This window comes from Ostrea edulis, chromosome 4, assembly GCF_947568905.1.
Source record: "Ostrea edulis chromosome 4, xbOstEdul1.1, whole genome shotgun sequence".
Classification (NCBI taxonomy): Eukaryota; Metazoa; Mollusca; class Bivalvia; order Ostreida; family Ostreidae; genus Ostrea; species Ostrea edulis.
In genome coordinates, this window is record NC_079167.1 from 25,285,354 (window position 1) to 25,308,132 (window position 22,779).

Here is a 22,779-nt window from a genome sequence, read left to right on the forward strand (position 1 = left end):
CATCGGCTTAAATTGCCATTTTTAGCTCACCTGAGCGTTTTATTCTAATAAGGACCGTTTTCAACCGAACAGCACAGGAGTTCAAATTTTATTGATAAAAGCAACAGAATAAACCTAAAATGATTAAGCCATAAGCTAATGCTAAAGCATTTCATGTTCATGGCTGATTTTATTGATGAAAATTTCGAGCTCCTGAGCAAATGGAGCGCCAAATTAACATAAACTCAAATCATTGAAGATATCTTGATGCACGCAACAACTTAATTAAAGATCTCTTCAAATAATTAATGATATCTTCAATTCTGAATTATTGCGCGCATTAAATGAATTGATGATAGCATTAATTCTTCTGCTGAATTGATGCGCGCTTTAATTGAATTAATGATCTCATCAAATGAATTAATGATATTAACAATTGAATTGATGCGCGCTACAATTCAATACACGTATCAACACTTCGCCGCAAGTTACGTCCCTTTGCGGGGTCAGCCAAAGGTCAATCGGTGAAAAACCCAGTTTTCCTTCTTTACCTTACCAAATGTAAGATGTTATTACTTTGAATTTTAGCCAATTACCAAGTTTTCATACAAGTTAATGGGTTGCCCTAATCTGGGGCATATTGTAGTTGACTGCAATTGATGGAAAAATAACAGATGTTAAAGCTACAGATAGGAAAATTACAAAGGCCAACGTAGGGAAATACGATTTTTATCCGGGAGATGGCGGACAAGGGACGTAACTTTCGCGAAGTGTTGATACGTGTATTGAAGAGAGCAATAATTGATATAATGCGCGCATTAAATCAATTGATGACAGCAATAATTAAATTGATTCGCGCATTAATTCATTTGATGAGAGCAATAATGGATTTAATGCGCGCATTGATTCAATTATTGCTCTCTTCAATTGAATTAATGATATCTTTAATTCATTTGAAGAGAGCAATAATTCTTTTAGAGAGAGCAACTAAATAATTAAAGATATCTTCAATTCAACATATCCACAATTGAATTAATGATCTCTTTAATTGAATTGTTGCTCTCTTTAAAAGAATTGATGCGCGCATTAATTCCTTATACAAAAGCATTGTAAATAATTAAAGATATCTTCAATTGAGTTAAAGGGATCATCAAATTATTTATACCGAGCTCTAAATCAATTATTGCGAGCATATTTCTACGAAATTAATGCTCTCATCAATTGAATTGAAGAGAACAATAATTGAATTAATGTGCGCATCAAATCTATTATTGCTCTCATTAATTCAATTGATGCTCTCATCAATTGAATGGAAGAGAGCAATAATTGAATTAATGCGCGCATTAAATCAATAATTACTCTCATTAATTCAATTGATGCGCGCATTAATTCAATTGATGAGAGCAATAATTGAATTGAAGCGCGAATTAATTCATTTGATGAGAGCAATAATTGATTTAATGTGCGCATTAATTCAATTAAAGAGAGCAATAATTGAATTGATGATATCTTCAAGTAATTGAAGATATCTTCAATGATTTGAGTTTATGTTAATTTGGCGCTCCAGATCGATACCTCTCAGAGTAAAAGAGATATCTCTATAATAGAAAGAGATATCTCTTAAAGTATAAGATATATCTCTCTAAGTGAAAGAGATACATCTCAAAGTGAAAGAGATATTTCTCTAAGGGTAAGAGATATCTCTAAAAATACAAGAGATATCTCTCTGTGTGAAAGAAATATCTCTAAGTGAAAGAGGTATCTCTCTAAGTGAAATATTTAATTTAAAGAGACATCTTATTTTTCAAATAAATATATAGTAAAAGGGCTTGCCATATATTTCTCGGTTAAGAGATATCTTTCAACTTAGAGAGATAACTTAACTTTAAGAGATATCTCTTTAAAGTAATAGATATCTCTTTAGTTTGAGAGAGATATATTTCACTTAAGAGACATATCTCTGAATTTGAGAGATATCTCATTAAGATAAAGATATCTCTCTTTAAGTTAAAAAAAATATCTCTTTCCCTTTTAATTAAGAGATATCTTTATAAGATTTTGAATAAAAAATATCTCTTAAAAGAGAAAATATATCTCTTTCTAAGTTCAAGAAAGATATCTATATAATATAATATATATATCTTGATCTTAAATGCACATGGAATGCTCCCCAAAGGGGAAGCGCTACAAGGCAGAATTGAAAGTGACGAGATACAGGCATTTTCAACTTTCGATATGCACTATAGGATTAAACACTTTTATGTTAAGTTTGTGAGTAAAATGTCCGGAGTTTACACATTGATAAATTCTTCTAAAAGAATGTTTGATTCTTATAATTCCAATTTATTCACTTTATTAACGATTGCAAAAATTTGAATAGTTTCCCCTCACTATGTTATTTGTTTACAGGCGTGTATGAATACATCGCGTTTTCGGATTTATTGATGTATAAACTCTTGTTCAGCTTTATTTTTGTCCAATCAAAACAATTGTAATAAATAAAATTGGAATTATACATATATGAATGAACATACAAACATCTTATACATGTATATTATTTTTTGTTTATTTTGTCAAAGTTGAGAGATATCTCTTAACCTTAAGAGATATCTCTTAAAGAGATATCTTTTAAAATTAGAAAGATACAAATGTATCTCTCAAAGTTAAAGATATATCTCTTTTTCGAACAAATAGTAAATGACTTGCCACAGAAATATCTCATTTTCTGAGAGAGATATCTCTTTTGCATTGGGAAAGAGATATCTCTTTCACTTTAAGAGATATCTCTCAAACTTAAAGAGAACTTGTGAATGTAGCATGGTTCATAGTTAATTGAAAACATCTATAATTATTTGCGACGCTTTAGTTTAAGTAATTAATGCACATCCTGATACTGCAGGACAAGAGCAAAGTATTTTTAAAAACAAGAGACCCACATGAGGCCTTATTGGTCACCTAAGTATTAGTTATATGTATCGCTAGTCCAAAGGCCTATGAAATATTGTCGCAAGCCACACCTATTGTCTCCATCTATACTACACCATTGAGGTAGGGTAGGTACTACCGGACTCAGTAACTAACCGTGGCTAGCAAAGATGATGAAATATACATGTAGAAAAAAAACAAGATGCGTTTGTGAAACACAAATGCTCCCGATAATGGCCAATTCCAAAGATGGCCTAGGTCAAAATAACAAATATCTTGGTACCAGTAGAAAGATCTTGTGACAAGAAATGCTCATGTGCAATGTGAAAGCTCTAATATTTACCATTTAGAAGATAGGACCCATGTCAAATTTTGGGCTCCATCCTGGAACCAAACCCTTACCCCCTAGGATAATGAAATTGACAATTTTGGTAAAGGAGAACCTATTCCTTCTAATTACTCATTTAGTTTTATAGTATCAATAGCATTAAAAAGGGTATCTACATGTTTACACATATGTACATTATATATGCCAAGTTTGGCCCCTCCCTGGAGTCAGAACCTCTACCCCAATTATCATAAAATTTACAATTTTGGTAGAGGTCTTCCTGATCTACATCACAATGCATTTAGTTTTTCTTACATGTATGCAGTACATTGTAGTGAGAATTTTAGAAAATTTGTCAATTTTTGCAATGCCCCAAAGGTGCAAGATTCATGAAATTTACATTTATGTCCCCCTTGTCCCAAAGTTGCTTCATACCAAATTTGAAAAGAATTGGAATAGTAGAACTTTATCAAGAAGTTAAAAATGTTCAGTTGTGAACACATTTCATCACTGCAGCCATCTTGGCCCCAACCTGATACCAATACTCCTATCCATGGGATCATAAAATTTACAATTTTGGTGAAGGGCTACCTGTTCCTTCTAAATATCTATTTAGCTTCAATTTAGTAACAATAGCATTTTAAAGACATTTTTGTAATGTTTTACACATAAACACTATATACCAAGTTTGGCCCCATCCTGGAGTTAGAACCTCTATCATGGGGGTCATGAAAATTACAATTTTTGTAGAGGCCTTCCTGCTCTATACTACTATGCATTTAGTTTTTCAAAGACATGCAGTTGTAAAGAAATCTTCTGAAAATTCATCAAGTTTGGCAGTAGGAATCCTAAAATTTACATCGAATTTTAAAGCCTTTGTTTATATCGAGCACAAGGTTGTCCACATTTCTCTATTCTGATACAAGTCGTTTTTGTAATAAAGAAGGCAAGACTGAACAATATTGTGCTGGTGATGAAATTCATTAAAATAGAGACACTAAAAATCTACACCTTTTCTTTCTATACCTCATTTACCTGTGTTGACCTTGGGTAGTAATTCTGTAGTTTTTGGGCTAAGGGTGACCATTTAAAAACTTAATATTTTTACTTTATATTCCATTATCCCAGGGAAAAGGAATGTACACTTACTGGAGATACATCAGTGTTTAATATTTACGAAGTATAATAGATAAATATTATAAGTTTTTTTTCAAAGAGGGATGGTTAAAAGAGACCACAAGCTACAGCTAAAGTGGGGCGGTCCTTTCTGTACATTTGAGAACCTTGTGCCATTAAAAGCACCATGAAGGTGATGTCTCTGTGAATGATAGGAACTGAGCTATTCCAGTATGTGGGCAAAACCACCCCACTCCATTAGAATGTCATACCAATATTTCACATGAGATAAACAAATTATTTTAAAAATATCCATATTTGGGTCTTTCATCATCTTAAGTAGGTCGTCTAGAAAAGAAACAAACAGTAACATATGGTTTTATACTTTTATTTCATTTCCTGGTAGTAATTATGTGTAATATATACAGGATGAAAGATAATGTAGTACATATATTTTGTGACTTCGTTGTTAACTCTATTTCACTGTACACCATCCCGTAACAAAGCAAAGTCTGCAAATCACAGGATATTAATTCTGTTCCCTGAAATCAACATCAAATATCCCGATCAAAATGTTTCCTTAAAATCGCTTTAAATTTACAAAAAGTGTGATTAAAACAAACAATAAATTTTGAAAAGAAGTTACGTGTCTATATTTGCCAACAGACTTGAAATTTGTCAAAATATCTTTCAATAATATACCTCTTAACACAAATTGAAACACCATAAAGAATTTATTCTAGAATGATCATGTACTAACAGTACTTAAAATTCTAAGTTTCCTGTGACATTTTAGTATTTTACATTGACACTCTGCTCAAGAATTCTTAATTGAAGCAAAGGAAAAATTAAACTAAATGCTTTCCAGGTGGAAAATACATGTATAACAACTTTTTCTTTATACATTTTACAATACAATCAAATACAGTTATTCCCATTGGTCAAACGTCTGTGACAAGATTGGCATGAAGATACTCCATCTTCCAGTCCAGTTGGCAAAAATTTGGCAGTGTCAAATGCTTTTCCACATCAGAGTACTGAAAACCCCATTACTCTGTCATTTGTGATGTACAGTATAGAATACTTTTTTCACATTTTACAGTGATTTTTGTTTAGATTGCTTATCCATGTCTCTTTCTGAATTGATATATCCAAAGATTGCTTCCTGTGACGGGACCTTTTGCTCAACAAATAATACAAATTTGACCTACATTTGTAAGAATATTAAACATATCGAAACAAATTTATCTTGCCTGAGTTTTCAAAACACAATTTCAAATACAAACCAATTCATGGATATTCTATAAAAAAGAAATTCTAATACAAACATGTTAATCCAAGTGTGACTAGTTAAACACAATGCAAAACTGACCTAAAATAAAGATTTCATTATATCTTCATGCATATCATACAATTATAAAATAGATTTAAAGACAACTACCATCTCCCGGCAGTAGATATAACAGGTCACACTTTTAAATTGTTTACAAGTCATACAACAGTGACCCATATTTCATGGATTTATATGTACATTGGTATAACAATTGCTTTGTGCTGAAACTTCAGATCAATTGTGATTTTTTTTCTTGGTTTCTTATGAAAACAAACTTTATTCCAAAATTCTAAAACTGAATACACAAAGAAAGCTGATATTTTAAAAATAATTCTGAAATGTAACTCTCGTGAAATTGACATTTTCATGGACTATCTAAAAATTGACCCTTCATGTTTTAAAGGGACTGATTCACGATTTCCCCCAAAATTTTGTTTTTCACTTTTAATGATCAAAATCTATTGTCTAATGTGTTTAAAAGATTTCACATAAAAATTAAGGTTATACATCATCATAGAAGCTCATTATTTGTTTTGTAAACAAAGATTGCGGTATGTTATTGTTTACGAAATTTCAAAAGAAATCGATGTCGATCTAAGTTTATTATATCTTTTACATTTATAGCATTCTTTAGGTAAAATGTATCATCTAAAAGTTAAAATTTGTGACTATGCCAAATTAAGATGCTTTATATTATAAAATTAAAATTTCATTGGATTGTTTGTATGCATGAAAAGACTCGAGTCTTTGTTTACATAACATGGATTTAAGGCTAAAATATTACTTTTATTCTTGCGTTCAGAAGTTCCAAATTTTTTACTCTCAACATTTAATTAGTTATATTTTTGATATTTAACATCAAAAATGAAAAATATTTTTTTCAAAAATTGTGAACCAGTCCCTTTAATGTAAGATAAATGTAGTAAATTCCTATTTCTGTGGGATGAGTGTACGTGAACATAAAATAGTTTGTAATCATGATAGGAGACCATGTTGTTTATACGTATCCAATAAATAGACATGAATGATCTTTCTTAAACTTTGTATAAAAACGATTACAACAATAAAATTAAAATATAATTCATATATGTTTCTTGCCATTTCTGAACCAAATGAGTAAATGACAAAGTTGTCTTTGGTATACAAATACATATATTAAAATTCTAGAGTCCAGTTCCTTGGAAAACAGGAAAGCTGTATGTTTGATGAGATGGCACGGTTCACAGCATGATCATGGTATAGCACTAAATGTATGAAGGAAGTACCATCATTACAAGTTCTTCAGTCTGAACACATATACACAGATCACCACTCTCATGGTTGGATGATTTCAGATCAGCTTTATACAATGTCAGATCCTCGTCTGGCTAATACTGTGACTAACACACATGCATGGCATTGCCATTTTTGTGTCAAATTGCACTAGTGTATGCACAAGAAGTTCACTTGCACCAACAATTTCCCCCACAAAAGAGAGGATTATAGTTTTTTATGTTTCACTATCACAGATGAGCAGGAAGAATTGCACTTCAAAACAATTGGGGCCATGTCCCACCCTGTATGCACAGGTGACATGACACACCCCTTCCTGTCAGTAATGGCTGACAGACATGTGGGGTTGTTGTAGACCCTCCCTAGGCCTGATGAACACCTCTTTATTTACGGAGAGTCTTTTCACACTGCAGACACCTGTTCCTCTTCTTCTACAAGACATTAGGAAAATTGAATGGAGAAATATTACATCAATTCTAATTCTAAAAAATAGGGTTCAGATCAGTACAGTAAAACACACTTATAACATTCTTGTAACAAATTCACCCTTATTGCAAAGTAATATTTATTCCCTTATGAGTGGAAAATAACAAAATTTGAATTAAATATCAGAAAGTTTGGTTATAACGAACTGCTTTTCACTGGCCCTGGAGGTTCGCTATAATGGTGTTTTACTGTATATGTTCCCATACTAAAGAAGATCAATCACAATCTGTTTTGATGCGTAGGATATTGCACAGGTAAATATTTTCAGAAAGTGTTATTTTGTGTTTCATATGAGAATTTAGTTTTAGTACCATATATGTACATACATTGTATATAATGGTGTAATGTTACAATATCAGCATCAAATGATATAACATCTATATATGTATACACCTGTACATATAACAGGAATACTGTTTATGAAATATAATATGGCTGATGTAAATCTGGAATTACACTTTCTAAATACATTGAAATGAGATTTGTTGAGGTTAGAATCAAATCATAACTCTTCAACTTCCATGTGAAACAAATCATGCTAACAAGGAACAAAAGGGAAAACTAATCCAAACAAAAACATGGAGAACAACAAAAGTAAGACATGTTACCAAAAACAGGGGGAGGGCAAGCAAATGTTTGTTAACAAATGATTTCATTTAAAACAATACATTGCACTGTCTGAAATTGGATTATTGCGAAGTTTAGACCAAATCATTGCAATGCTGAGATCATAAATCGAGATGATGTCCTGCGTGTGATTCCCCTGTTCTGACAAAGCTTTTGGCAGCCATGGATTTTTTTTAGGGAATAGGGGAGGAGTGTGGTAACCTACCATCATCAGAGACTTGGTAATAAGGTGCCTGCCCATTGCAGTATCCTACAACCCCTTCATGTGAATGAGATCGCTCCATCTGCCAATAATGCTTCTGGCGAGCTAGTTGGGCCATTTGTGTAGCAGAATGGTAATCAGGCAAGGGCGGTCGGCGGACTTTAGTGTACGTTTGATGGATAATATGGCTATAGGCTGTTGAGGAATGCAGAAGGATAAATAACTTTTGTAAGAGCATTCAAGATTCCACATCAGAGTATTTTTACAAGCAAGAAATCTTATTTCAGATTTATATCATAACAAATTCATGCCCACAGTATAATTCATATCAAAGAACATTCTCTTTCATTATTTTCAGTCAGTTGTATATTCCACAGATTTTTGATATTTCTTATATGAAATACATCTTTATTAAGGAAAGTACATACAGAAAAAGAGAATCATTCACACACTATTTGCATTTCAGAAACACTGGTCAGATGAAAAAAAAATCAGGAGTTTGTACAGAAGACCCAGCTTTACTTCCACTGAATAAAATCCAAAACCTTTTTACCAATATTAACTTTTTATAAAAATGTTAATATATAGTGCATGTTTGACATGGTGGAGATAGAGCTGGGTCTTGATTATTGTAATGAGTTAGAATGTAGATGGAAGCAGCTAACAGCCAGATGTTAATACAAGCAGAGATGAAGTGCAGAACTCGCTATGTACAGTGTGGGATGATCATGGATTGTTTCATGCGATATTGATCCACGTTTTCATCACGCAAGTTTCTATTAAAGGGGGATGACTTTTCCTCTTTCTATGCTAGGGGGAATTTCAAAATCAATATCACAGTCGATGTAATGGACATGAGAATAAATAGTCTCTATATATGATCTGAATGATTTCCTTATTAGAACTGTGAATACACTCCAATTAGAACTGGAATAAATTAATACACGACACACTCATCTCACCTGGCGAATTTTGCATGACAACATTATAGGGCGGTAATGGAGGTCTTGCCCTAGCCTGGGGCAGAGGTGGAGTACTATGTTGATGAAGGAAGGGCGGTGCTGCAAGAGAATACAGACATCAAACATAGGGGCCAGAGTTCATAGGCATAGTAACTGTAGCAGCAGAGCTGGTAGCCATGCAGAAGGAGAGGGAGATAGTGTAGCGTCTACGACAACACTAACACATACAAGAACAGCATCAGTGTGGAAATTCATTTGGCGTTTATACCTACGCCAAGGAGGTCTTGTTTTAGTGCGTGCCTTTATATGCAGACAGGATAACAAACACTACTGCATTTTTTTCACAAGATCATTACTTTCTGGCAGCTATTTGGGCACAAGAACAGTTGCAGACAGATTTGGAAGCCTTGACAAAGGCTTGCTTTTTGCTCCAAATAAGTTTGTTTCATCTTTATGTATAATTATTCATTTATTATTTTTTTGTGCTTCACTTCTCAGATGGTTGATTTTTAGAACAGTGATTGTTTAGCATTACTTTAATGAACTGAAACCATTTCTTAACAAAATAAAGAAGGAAAACTACATGTAATACACCACCACCAACACACAATCATCTAGTTCACGACAGCATCTAACACAGAAGAATCTACTCATCAACAGAAAACACTACATGTTTGTGCATGGACAGGAGACACAGAATTTGTTGTTTGAGCCAGGAAATGGCCAGTCTGTAGTAATGTTCTGCAGATTATAGCATTATTTCAGAATTCAGCATTTTCCCCTTCCAAACCGTTATTCATTTAGTAAATTTTTATTTGCCTGATTATTTGATGTTCCCGAGATCATGTTGCTTAACTGAAACCACATGCAGTTTAAAACCTGTTAACAAATTTACAAATACTCTCTTCATTCTAGCCCCACAATGACCAATACAAAGCTGTCCACTAAGCTGTATACACTGACCTGTTTGGGGGCCGTGACGTCGGTAATGAGGGGGTGTGGAGTGGGTGGATGATGAGCTGTTGTTGGACCCCACGGAGTTGGTGCTCTGAGTATCATAGTTTGTGGAGATCATACTGTGCCGTGCCGAGTCCGGGGACTCATGCTGGTTGTGGGACAACCGAGCATACTGTGGGTTAGAGCCCTGGCTGGTCTGTGTGGTGTCAGTTGAACTCGACTCATTGGAGGTTAATGAAGTTTGGGAAGTGTGTGATCCTAAAATAATTTGGTGACAACATTTTACTCTCATTCCAAAGATCCAAACAGGCAAAAAGTTTCATTTTCATATACTAATACATATACTAGTAAGAACAGTCAAACAAAGAGTTCTAGTATTTCAAGTCTGAAAAAGTGTGCTATTCTGAAATCAAGCAATACATTCCATACACCGGATTATCATAGTTCATTGTAAAGTAATGCGTCTCACTTGTATGGAGCATGCGCAGAAAATACAAAAGGAAAGGCTTATAACATAAAAAAAATGTAATAATACTGCATTCATAAGAACCACACAAGACAAACTACAGGTAACAAAATGATATGATCATTAAAACATAACCAAATTCCGCTACTTAGTTTTCCCTTCCAACAACAACATGTAAGTTAGGAGGACGAGGTGTCATCTTACCCGTGCGCTGGGGTCTGCGGTAAGCTATATTACTAAGACTGACGACAGATGAACTCTCGGGTGACAGATGAACTGGATGGGACCGTAAGGCCGCTGAATGGCGGGGAGATGTGGGTGGTCGTCGCCCTGAACTTAGGGACGGACTGGTAACCCCTGACGGTGCAGGGGGGAGGGGATAATGTGATTTATGAGGTTTGACAGAGGCGGACAATCCCATCAGTTTCTGGATTGCCTGTGGAGATTCAGCACCTGACGGCAAAAGAAATACACCTCAAGAGTCATGCAGAAGATTTGTTTATATTAAGGATGGGGAGAGCGTTAGTGATGATATCAAATGAGAACGTCACAAGCTACAAGACAGAGACAAAAGAAAAAAGTGTCAATGAAAATAAGTTTATTACTAGCTAAGACAAAAACAAGCTAGACAAAAATGTTATTTTCTTTGGATGTATTCAAATCATTTGGTCAAATAATGCATTACAAGTGTAGGAAAATTTCATATCGAAGTGAGAAAAAGAAGATAAACATAAATAGGTTATAAATGTATATGGAGTCATACTAAAAATATACGAAATCATAACAAAAAGTATAAACTTGTGTGATCTCAGAGTACATGACCAGACAGCGACACTTCTTACCAAATTTTGGACCTGATGGGACGGCAGCAGCTTTGTCATCCTTGTTTGGTATTGTTACACTTGTAACACTCGGAGAATGGTCAGCTCTCCTAGCTGTAATTACATGCGATCAAATGTAATCCAATATACAGTAAGCAATCACAAAATATAAAGTTAAGCCAGGCATAGCTCAAATTCAATGAAATCTAGTAAAACCCGTGAGACTGGATCCACTCAATACCTAACACAACATCCAGATTATACATATCTTAATCTTATAATTGTGTTCAAAACTTTGGTGTTATAATCAATTCCTCCACATTTCTGATTATGCAACATCCAGTTTAGCCACATTGTATTCGTTAGGTAATATTGTTCACCAACACACCTTTGTTGTCTGGTTCACACTGGTATGACATTTCTCGAAGTTTATCCTCATCATAGATGACCTTAATGTTACTGAGGTATGACTTCACTCGTCGCACCATCTGCGCCTCCTCGTACATTTTCTTCGGATTGGGGAGGGTGGAGCCTCTACGATTCCTCACCCTCTTCATGGTTGCCATTCCCATGATCCAAGAACTTTCATACATACTTTGTGTGCCAAGGAACATTGTATTGACATCCTAGGAAGGGGGATATTAATAAAATGTGACTTCTCAAAAAAAAAAGGCTTTTCCCATTTCACAACTAAACATTTTCTTGTAACGACAGAAAAAAATATTTTTCGAAAATGCATTCTGATTTTTTTTTAAAGTATCAAATCCATGCAACTGAAGACAATAACCAAGTGACAGTTCACTTACATATTTAGCTGAACACATATTACACAGGTGGCGAACTTCTTTGGCTATCATTCGGAACTTTTCGAAGTTTATCAGTCCATCGACTTTCGTATCATTTCCATCTTTCAGGAAAGTTAGATCTTTCATAGCAATTGGGAATAATGGCAACTGGAATAGGGAATAAAAAATCAGTCCTGACTTTCTAAATGCATTATCTGTGAATGTGTAAACTTACAAAGTTTTAAAGCAAATCACCCAGTAAATAACAGACATGATCTATAACTCACACAAGTTTATGCAATTACACATACATGCACTAATTTTTCAGCTAGGTGTAGCAAAATTACATTTGAAAAATTAAATATGCAATGATGATAAATAATGAAGAATACTGAAATTTCCATCTGTATTTAATTCATAAGACTTCCTTACCATCGGTGGCTGTACATGATCACTACCGACATAACTTCTGTATTTGGACATATTTTTGGAAGGGTCAATCAATTCTTTCAGGTCCTGAAAAAGAATGGCATTGGAGGGATAAATTTCCCATACCTTTGATATACATGTATAGTGTGTGCAGGAATTATAGTATGCACATGTATTCACAAATTAATTTAATACATGTACAAGTCCTAAATACACTATAAAATGTTGACAATAGTAAAATCACATTCTACGAAACTTGTTAACATTTTTGTGCTGACTTACCTCGTACACCTTTAAATACTTGCTAGGTAATTTCTCCCATGTGTTGCGTAATCGACTTACATAAATTTTGTCAAGGCCACTTAATATTGAAAACATGGAATTGAAATTTTTGCAGTCTTTGCAGTGCTCTGGAAACAAAGATTAAAAAAAAAATTCAAGAATTTCCTACCCAAGAAATTCACTCTACAAATCCAACATGAATAAACATTTCTAAGAAATGCTTTTATCAAAGTTTTACATTCAAAATATAATTAGCATGTGAGCATGCAATACTTCCACATTCTCATACTTACAAGTACTTGTAATCTTAATAAACACTTGGACACTTACTTGCAATCTTAATAAATTGTTTGATCATTCTCATTCTTTTGACAATGTTGATTTCTCCACACACCTCCGTAACGACCCAGTACATCTCCTTATTGACAAGCTGGTTAAAAAAAAAAACAATTGTGCAGGTTGAAATTCCAAACTATTGTTGACTTCACCATTAGACTTGGTGAAATTTCGGCTCATTCTAGCAATGATGGCTACACTCACCTCTGTAAACTTCTGCAGGTTTGGTGTGCCATACTTTGACTTGAGACCAAACAGATTGTCGATGTACTCTGTGGGTTCAATACTCTTAAAGACCTTAAAATCATCCAAGGTCAATTGTGATGCGACCTCTGTGGTATGGAGTTGTAGCAGGCTTATCTGAGCTTCCTTAATCAGTTCCCCTCGTAACTCATCCGGAACCAGGGTCTCCGTGTTCATGTTGTTCTTAAGGTAATACCTGAGTACACATGGAACAGTACGCCTGGGTGAGTGGTCAAAAAACAAACAAGATAATTAAACCCCTGGACCACCAAGACCTGGCACAATGTTGTCAAAATGTTGGGTTAGTAACTAAGTGTTAGTATAGGTGAAAATATGCAGCGCAGCAATGACCTGTTGACCAGTTGTAAATTTTTACAGGATTTTTTCCATACTTCAAAATAATACGTTTTTTACAATACTGATATTCTGTTAAGCACTTGGCTGTTTTTTCTCCTGTCGATTTATCTATCTCTGTGACTTGGTCAACAAGTCCTTGAGTATCTATCGCAGCAAGTCATAACTCAAAAAGTTGGGGTTTATTTTCGTCATACTCTTTAAAAATTTAATAAGCTACATCAAAATAAGAGTCTCTAAACAACAAAAACAAAATCACACAATCTATGACAACAGTGACAGAGGCTGCTAAGAGATGTTGGAACACACAGGGAATCAGCACTCACTGAGGCAAAACTAAACATGTCAAACCACAACAATTTCATCCAATTTCATCCAACTACACACTGCAGTGACAATAAATATTAATCAAAATCTCCATATCTAAACTAATTCTTCCTCATTGTATCACAATTATTTGAACAGTGAATACAAGGTTTGTAAATGAGAAAGCAATTACCATGCATTCCTGACAGCAAATTTACATGCAGTGAATATTGCAATCAATATCAATAACATACCGAGTTTTTTCCACATATATAAAGAGCAGAGTGAGAAAAGCACATTATTAGCAAGCAAAGCCAAAGCATATACTATGAGAATGTGCTGTTACAGCCATTGCATTATGGTGAGCCAGGCCCATATTCACCCCTATCTAGTTCTCGACACCCTACTCCCTAGTTCCCAGCCCTCTGCATGCTAGTAACCATCAGTCTACATGTATTAGTACCCTGCAATCCCATCATTGTGAGTGAATGTATATTTCCTTTATTTCTTTTTTTTTTTCAAAGAGTCATTGAGCTGTTATATATATGACTTTGTATTAATTGGGTTTTATGTTTTGTTTGTGTATTTGAAATGCCAGTCAAATATATATCTTTTTATTAATCGTCCTTAGTTAAACTGATAGTACAGAAGCACTTTTGTTAATTTCCGAGATTAATAGATAGTATTATATCATTAACTGTGTAATAATTGTAATATTGATTAAAACAATAAATACGTGTATGTTTACTTAGCGTACAACGTTCGTGATTTTCTTGTATCACAAACTACAGCAAAACCACAACAGATATAAAATCTACAGTTGATATGCAATAACACCAAATTTTGACAACAATTGAAATGAAGAGGTGCACAGGCAAGGCCAGGGGTTTACTGGAAACAGTTACTTACAAAGTCAGGTAAAATAGATGACACATCATATACAATAAAAAGACAGGAATAATATAAAGAACGAGTTGTTCATAATCTTTAACCATGACAATCTTAATTGTTTTGCATATTTAACATCACATGCATCCATTCTGGATAATGTTTTACCAATAAATAATAAAAGCAGTATAAATATTGAAACTTTCTGAGAAAAAAAGTCATAAAAATTTCAAAACCTTCTACACCATGCAAAGCTACAAAAATATCTCTAAGAAATGTTATTTCAATCCAGAAGTGGGTTGATTTCGAATTATTACGGGGGCCTGACTGCATGCTGATAAGAAAGTCAGAAATAAGTAGGAGTCAGAAAATTCACTGGTAACCTAGCTATAATGGGTTAGAAAGACACTAAATCTACTGTATAACTATCACGGATTGGTTACGACAAAACGTTACTATTCCAACTACACTATGTTAATATTCAATAGATTTCACGGGTTTATACAAATTTTAAAACTCTAAGCAAATGCTTTTCTTCTGCTCAAATAATAATATTGCATGACAAAATCAAAGTAACAATTATTTTCTTCCAGAACACAAACTTGATGAAAGTAATGATGACATTATGAAATAAATCATGTTGTTAAAGATGAAAAAGCAATCCCAATAACAAGACGGGCTGTGGTCATACAAACTGAATACGAGGCGCATATAAATACCTACGCTACATTTAACTATACAGAAAGCTAGCTATGGATACTGTGTATGAGTTAGTAAAAGCAGTTGTTTACCTTCCATTTAAGTTGGCCCGGTCAGGAAGATTGGTCAAGGTGTCTGGTAGTCGCTTCTGTTTGACCAAATTTTCATTCTCTACTGTTACTTCACACAATGAGTAGTTGCTGAAATGAAAAAAAAAATACAGTATATCTATAAAATGTTATTACATTAAATTAATATTAAATATTTCATAGTATCCTACAATATAAAATAATCAAAAAATCTACTATACAAAATTGTAGAGCTTAATAAAATGTAATATCTCATGCAAGTTTGTTACCTGCTGGGTTCTGTAATACTAAACTCCTGGAGTGCAAGTAACACCACCTCTCTTGCATTAGTGTCCTAAAAAACAAATAAAATTTCACATTATATTGTGACACCTTATCCCTATAGTAACTAAACAATTCATGAATAACTTTCTAAATGGTATTTCTAAATGGTAAAGCATCAGTTACCTTGGTGATGGCCAGAAATTTAAATGTCTGGTCTGCTTTGTAAATTTTGACAACCATGTCAGGGAATTCCTTTGCACTTTCCTCCACTGGGAGTGCAGATAGGTCAGGATTGCTGGCACTGAGGTGTTGTGACTGAACACCAAGACTATAGAGAGAGTTGGAGGATGGCAGCCGAGCTCGCGATGGACCTTTGTAGAGACTTTCATCTGATCGATTCAGACTTTCACTGTCAAGCATAAAAACATAACATGTATTATACTACAAAATGTTACACAGATTTCCAAAACTTCATAATCTGTACAACTACAACAAAGCTAATAATCAAGGTTTCAGACAATGGATCAAACTCACTTGTTTCCCAAACTACCCGAGGAGGGAATTTTTGAGAGAATCTTTCCTCCAATGTAGTTGAGCACATTATGTTTGCCAAGTGTGTAAAACTTTTTCTTGTCCCTCTTTTCTTTCTTTTCACTTTTGGGAGTCTTGGATTCCAGGTCCCCCGTGGATGATCTTTTGGTCAGGGTCGGTGTTTCGCCCTTACTCACTCTCTTATCTGGAACATCTAACAGCTCCTTGAAGTCTGAAATCAGATTTGACTGAGCATTAGGAACATCCATTTAGAAATAAGTATCATTTCCATTTCACCCAAAAAACACTTAATAAGTACATCTCAACATGAAAGAGCTATTTCCAAGTTCCAGTTTACTATATAAGCACTAGAATACTATAACACGTAATAAAAATATCAATAATAAAAAAGTATAAAAAGAAGTTTTGATTGGTTCATCCTGCCTGCATGAGCTGTGGCATAATGCATGCTTGTTTATTTGTTTCATCATGATTTATTAAATGTTAAATTCCAACATACCCAGCAAATTGCACTTGACATTAAGAGAGAGGTGAGTTGTTCCCCTTAGTAGTTCCAGCGCACGGTTATGGGAGACATTGCTCAGACTGGAACCATTGACTTCCAAAATCTGTAGGAACAAACAGTTTGAATGTGTTTGTGCATCTTGACATGATTACACAAAGGAATTAAACATAGGAATGTGTGCACTACAATGTCCGAGGGTTATCATGGTTATAAGTTTGACAATGCCAATAAATGAAATGCATATGAGATGAATATAGGTGAGCTGAATGTTTAATGATTTTTTATTCTTCTCAATATTAGCTTTATAATGATTAAATTTTCTAAATTCAAATGAGGAAAAAAAGCTAAAAAGCCCCAATTCTGAATATAATATCAAACCCGGCTTCTAGAAAAGCATTTACAATATTGGTATTTTTGAATTAAAAGTTTAAGTTATTTTTAAATCACTTTCTTCAATTCAATCATTCAGTCTGAATATAATGTTAAATTTTCCGTAATTCAGTGTATTTCTTTCACCTCCTCAGAAGCCCAGCTTGAGAGAATTCTCAGAATAGATTACCTGGTCTCCCCTTTTGAGGCCAGCTTCGTAAGCTTTGGAGCCCTTTTCTACTTTGGAAATAAATATACCACAGCCCCTTTCCTGCCCCCCAAGGACAGAAAAGTGTAAAACTTCCTCTCTTGTGGCCCTGGTTAATGTGATATTTCTGGGTCGGGCCTTGGCAGCACAAGCTATATTCAGTAGCCTTAACTGACCCATCATTTCCTGTTAGTGAATACAGAAATGGTTAAGTGAACATTTCAGAAGAGAAATAAAGCACAGATAACTCATGCCATGATATCATCATATGATGAATGTGTTCTGAGCAATTCATGAATGACATTGTAATTTTGTAAGGGATTAATTTCATGAGTGATGATGATATGACAATGATGTTGCCTGTGCTTCACATTGGTTTTTAAAAGAAACTCCACCACATATTATTGACCAAGGAGTATTCTCCACTACACTAACTCAAAGCATAAATACATATTAATGCATTTTAAATATAATTAGAAATTGTTGACTAATGAAGTATCAAAAACATTCATTTTTAAATGATTTTTACTCCTTCTCTTGGTAACTCTTAAAACACTTTAACAAAAACTAGTGCAGCATATAATTGGTCCGTGATCAAAGAATTTATGAAATTCCATTCTTTGCACTATATGTACAGTTGTATATACTGTGTACAAGATATATGCATGCATTTTGTCTGAATCTGATTAATATCAAGTGCCAGTATGCAGTAATGTTCTATAAATCTTATTCATCTTTCTTAGTTTAGAAAATGATATGTGCATATGCACTAAGATCATCTTTCACTGGAAAGATGTGAAAAGCACATCAAAATTGGATAATTTTTTTTTCAATTATACAATGATGCAAGAAAATAATAACAGAGTTGAAACAATCATCAAAATCTATTCTATCCTTATGGGAAAAAAAACCTTTGAATCACTGATTTGAACTGCAAGCCCTTAATTGCCACAAGTTAAAATACTGGTTAATTATGAAAAAAAATTGTAAAATTGCAGTTGTGTTGAGTTCCATGATTCATTTGCTTAAAATGCATGTACATGTAGCATATACATGTAAGCAATACAATTTCTATCTATTCATGACCCAAATTTAAAACTAAATATAGAATATTGTTTCAGCTCTTGTCTGTGACAACCAATATACTGCAACAGTAGTAGTATTGCATACCAATTGTTTTTATAACTTCAATAGTAAAAAGAGAAAATTGGAGAATTTCAAAACATCATGCATTGAACAAGAACAGAAAAATCCATTCCATTCCAACCAATACACACCGAACTAATCTTTCTACTTGTTTCAATGCTGATCTACAATAGATAACTTGAATAAAAACTATCGTTTTACAATAGAAAACAAAGCTTCACCACCTCTAAATATACTTCATCCCATTTACTGAAGTTTAAAAGAGCACTAAAAGTCTCCATCCTGCTACATTGGTGTTCAAAATTTTTTTTTTATCAGTGTTGCTCACCTCTCGTTCTAGGAGGCCTTCAAAGTTCTCCAGGAACTCACAAAGTGGGGCATCAGTCTCAAAGTCCACAAAGTGGTTATTGACCCACAACAGAACAACCCTGGTCACCTGAAGAAACATGCCATACAACAAGTGGAAAATGTAATATAGCAGGTACATTCTTGGCAGCTGTACAGGTATTATCTCAAAGATTTAGTAGAAATATTACAGTATGTCTAATGATGCAGATAAGTTTTACCAATCTGTATATTTAAGGTTGATTGTTGACAATTTAATGAGGCCAGAGCTAGTATGCCTCTTCGAATAAAATGCATATTGCACAGGTCATTCAATTTCAAGTTGTTGTAATCTCCTGTTTTACACTTGGGACAGAAAATAACAGATTATGCCAGAGCATAAATTTCCTGGATAACATTGAATGTAAGAACCCCAAATTCATTCTAAACGTTTCTGGTATTAGTAATATGGATGATGATACTTTCTTGCTACAGACCTTATTTCTATAACTTGATGTCTCGAACCAGTTCTGTAATTTGCTGGCTAAGTCCATGTTATCTTTAATGAAGACACGAAAACACAGCAAGAAATCCTCTACATATGTGGGGTCAACAGCTGAGTGCTCCTGCACTAAATGCTGCATTAAGTGGTCTGGTGTTCCCTGAATAATGAAGAACATGTAATTGTATGTGTATTGTATGCTGTATACAGAGATGACTCTTGTTTACTGTTACTATGGTTACTATGATTCTGATTTAACTGTCTGTAAACATTAGACAAACAAGTTACAACAATAAAATTCTTCACCTCTGTCATAAAAACACTTTGAGAAAACAAAATTTGCTAAGTACAAGTATAATACCAAACAATTTATCAACAATATTCACATACACAAGGAATTAATAACACACTTTGCCATCAAAAAGTTCAACTCCTGACATAAACTTTAACAGAGAATTCTGTTTTTCTGACTACAGCCTTGTATGTTCTACGAGTTTTAATTTTGTACACTTACTCTTTGCGGCCCTATGTTCCCCAGGGAACCCAAAGGATTAAGTCAAGTCAAGTCAAGTCAAGTCACACTTACTCTTATGACAATTTGTCCCTTCCTGTTTCCCCCATCAAATATTCTGTGTTCTGTTACCATCACAACCTGACCTTCCTCCACATGTTTCTCTGTATTTTCTTTGCCCTGAAAAAAAGCCATTCCAAACATAGTGTTAAAAATTTAATACATTCTAAAGACGAAAAAGATGACCTCCAAAACGCAAAGGCAGAATTGTAAACTTACCTTGTCCAAGATTCGGTGGTAGTCCTCTTGAGCAATACAGACAAACTGACAGTCATCCAACAATGTCCGCATCTCTCCCTTGTGGTACATCTTTTCCAGGGTTGGGGAAATCCCAAAACTGCATTCAAATACAAATGTTGAATATTGAAAAGTATTTACCAAATTTCAAAATAATTAATTATGCAGATGATTTTTACAAAACATTTCTAATGCCTAAAAATTGTCAAGTTCATCCCAGATCATAGCCATGGTAAAATAGGTAAAATAGAAAGTATTGAGTCTCTTAATGTTTCTTTATAGTTTCTTGGCAATCCAAATTAATTTCCCCCAAGATTATACAAAAGGTCATGAAACTTCTTTCTTGTTCATAAAATCCACAATAAACCCGCTGTGTGAGGGCAGTAGTCCTTGACGACCATTTTCAGTTACATGATGAAAGATGTTCTGCATATAAACTATTGCCACATATTAACTTCACAGTAAGATGCCATTTCTTCACAAATCTGTGAACTTGAACAGTCTTAACAAGATTTGGGAGTACTTTCTGATGTATCAAGAAAAACACTTGATATGATCAACACCCAATATGTGCACATTTTATTCGAAGACTGACTTTTTGAACAGAAATTTCAGAGATGAACTTATCATCTTCACACTTTTAATGGAAGCTCACGCCCAGAAATTCACGACAACTTTTAATTCTTCTCTGTTAATATTCAGTTTTAATTCCACGTATGTTGCAGTCGTCGTTTTTCATCTCACCTGTCTCCCATCTGGAGGAACTCCGCTGATCCATCTGAGTGGATGATCTCCACCTGACCATTCAGAATGACGGACCAGGAATCCAGCTCCTCATTATCCCGCATTACAATCGTCCCTCGCTTCTCGATCACAGCAAATACCATCACCGCACACAACTCACGCCGGATTGGCTGCGTCATGTTGGCAAATGCCTGCGGGAAAAAAATAACTTCAATTAATTTCTAATTTTCCTTAAATACTGAATGAAACTCACTCATATGATAGTCTTCTTAACATTTACTCTCAACAATACCTCTCTCTCTCTTTCTATATATATATATATATATATAGAGAGAGAGAGAGAGAGAGAGAGAGAGAGAGAGAGAGAGAGAGAGAGAATGAGAACTATAAGTGGATATACACTTTGTTCTGTTCAAAAATTGTATTTTTCAATCAATGCATTATACATACAATATCTAAGAAGAAAATATTGTCATGGATTTAATCTCTTACTCTAAAATGTTGAATGAACTCCAAAAGTGTTTCAATGTCATCCTCTGTTCTGTCTTTTGGTTCTTTTTGCAGACATTCTTGCACTGCATCTCGTATGGACTGAAATGCACCATTATAAAATAAGTATTTTAATCTAAAAAAGTTGCTTTGTCCTTTATAAACTGCATGATTTTACAAAATGAAAAAAAAAATATCTACAAGTACTTCTACTTTGTAGGTTCTACAATTAATGACTCAATTGTTAAATATAGTGCTACCCCAATATACAATGTGATACTAGTGTGTCATTTATTGAGACTGTACATTTGAATATTACAGCACACTGTATTTTTAAACTTAAGATTAGGAGTCATTCTTGCTCACTATCCACTAGAAGGAAGTTGACACAATAAGAGCTATGTTTCAGCTATTCACAGTATGAAGCAGTGGGTGGATAAAATAAGAGAAACCCCTTATATGGAACACATCACTGACATCCGATTCAAAGATTATTTTTAAAACATATTCACTCTGATATAATATATTTTGAGAACATGTATCATAAGCACTTAATAATGCATGACTAGAGTAGTTTAAACACTGTAAAACAGTTTTGCAACAAATCATATAGTACATGTATCACAAAGTTATGCACCATTAAGTCCCCACAAGTATTCATATCCTGGAGTAAGGTTCCATTGAACTAGGGCTCATTTCCTGCAATTTATGGAAATTAAACTTTGCACTATCAGGAAACTTGCCATACTGGCAGAGAACCCCTATTTAATTTGTACACCAATGACGACTTAATGGCTTGTGTTCTAATTCATCATGTGGTGAACCTATCAGATGACACATTCCAAGACAGAGAATGGAAATATAGGTCTAAAAAGTGGCTACTCCATAAGCTCTAAATTTTCATTAACATCAACCTGCATCAAATGTCTTGTCTAATGTAGTCTGAAAACTTCTGTCATTTCTCTTGATGTAGATTTAATCTA

At 34.0% G+C, this 22,779-nt stretch overlaps 1 protein-coding gene across 32 annotated transcripts in view; it reads right to left on the bottom strand.

Moving 5' to 3' along the window:
* Nucleotides 1-4,720: 4,720 nt before the first annotated feature.
* The window catches only part of LOC125671586 (rap guanine nucleotide exchange factor 2-like), a 58,216-nt gene continuing 40,157 nt past the window's right edge, over nucleotides 4,721-22,779 (bottom strand). For 9 of the 32 annotated variants that reach the window (XM_048907384.2, XM_056162349.1, XM_056162345.1 and 6 more), the window contains 25 exons: nucleotides 21,800-21,898; nucleotides 21,308-21,498; nucleotides 20,546-20,663; nucleotides 20,342-20,446; nucleotides 19,751-19,915; nucleotides 19,258-19,365; nucleotides 19,061-19,093; nucleotides 17,766-17,969; nucleotides 17,201-17,309; nucleotides 16,684-16,912; nucleotides 16,333-16,558; nucleotides 16,155-16,219; nucleotides 15,889-15,996; nucleotides 13,511-13,769; nucleotides 13,301-13,400; nucleotides 12,971-13,098; nucleotides 12,692-12,775; nucleotides 12,281-12,427; nucleotides 11,863-12,100; nucleotides 11,496-11,588; nucleotides 10,858-11,106; nucleotides 10,194-10,445; nucleotides 9,231-9,329; nucleotides 8,272-8,463; nucleotides 4,721-7,384 (listed from right to left, as the gene is read on the bottom strand). In XM_048907384.2, coding sequence (XP_048763341.1) covers nucleotides 7,356-7,384; nucleotides 8,272-8,463; nucleotides 9,231-9,329; nucleotides 10,194-10,445; nucleotides 10,858-11,106; nucleotides 11,496-11,588; nucleotides 11,863-12,100; nucleotides 12,281-12,427; nucleotides 12,692-12,775; nucleotides 12,971-13,098; nucleotides 13,301-13,400; nucleotides 13,511-13,769; nucleotides 15,889-15,996; nucleotides 16,155-16,219; nucleotides 16,333-16,558; nucleotides 16,684-16,912; nucleotides 17,201-17,309; nucleotides 17,766-17,969; nucleotides 19,061-19,093; nucleotides 19,258-19,365; nucleotides 19,751-19,915; nucleotides 20,342-20,446; nucleotides 20,546-20,663; nucleotides 21,308-21,498; nucleotides 21,800-21,898 — 3,630 coding nt within the window. In that variant the 3' untranslated portion in view covers nucleotides 4,721-7,355. The remainder of the gene's footprint in view (nucleotides 7,385-8,271; nucleotides 8,464-9,230; nucleotides 9,330-10,193; nucleotides 10,446-10,857; nucleotides 11,107-11,495; nucleotides 11,589-11,862; nucleotides 12,101-12,280; nucleotides 12,428-12,691; nucleotides 12,776-12,970; nucleotides 13,099-13,300; nucleotides 13,401-13,510; nucleotides 13,770-15,888; nucleotides 15,997-16,154; nucleotides 16,220-16,332; nucleotides 16,559-16,683; nucleotides 16,913-17,200; nucleotides 17,310-17,765; nucleotides 17,970-19,060; nucleotides 19,094-19,257; nucleotides 19,366-19,750; nucleotides 19,916-20,341; nucleotides 20,447-20,545; nucleotides 20,664-21,307; nucleotides 21,499-21,799; nucleotides 21,899-22,779) is intronic. The other 23 variants (XM_056162339.1, XM_056162346.1, XM_048907378.2 and 20 more) reach the window with 17 other exon arrangements.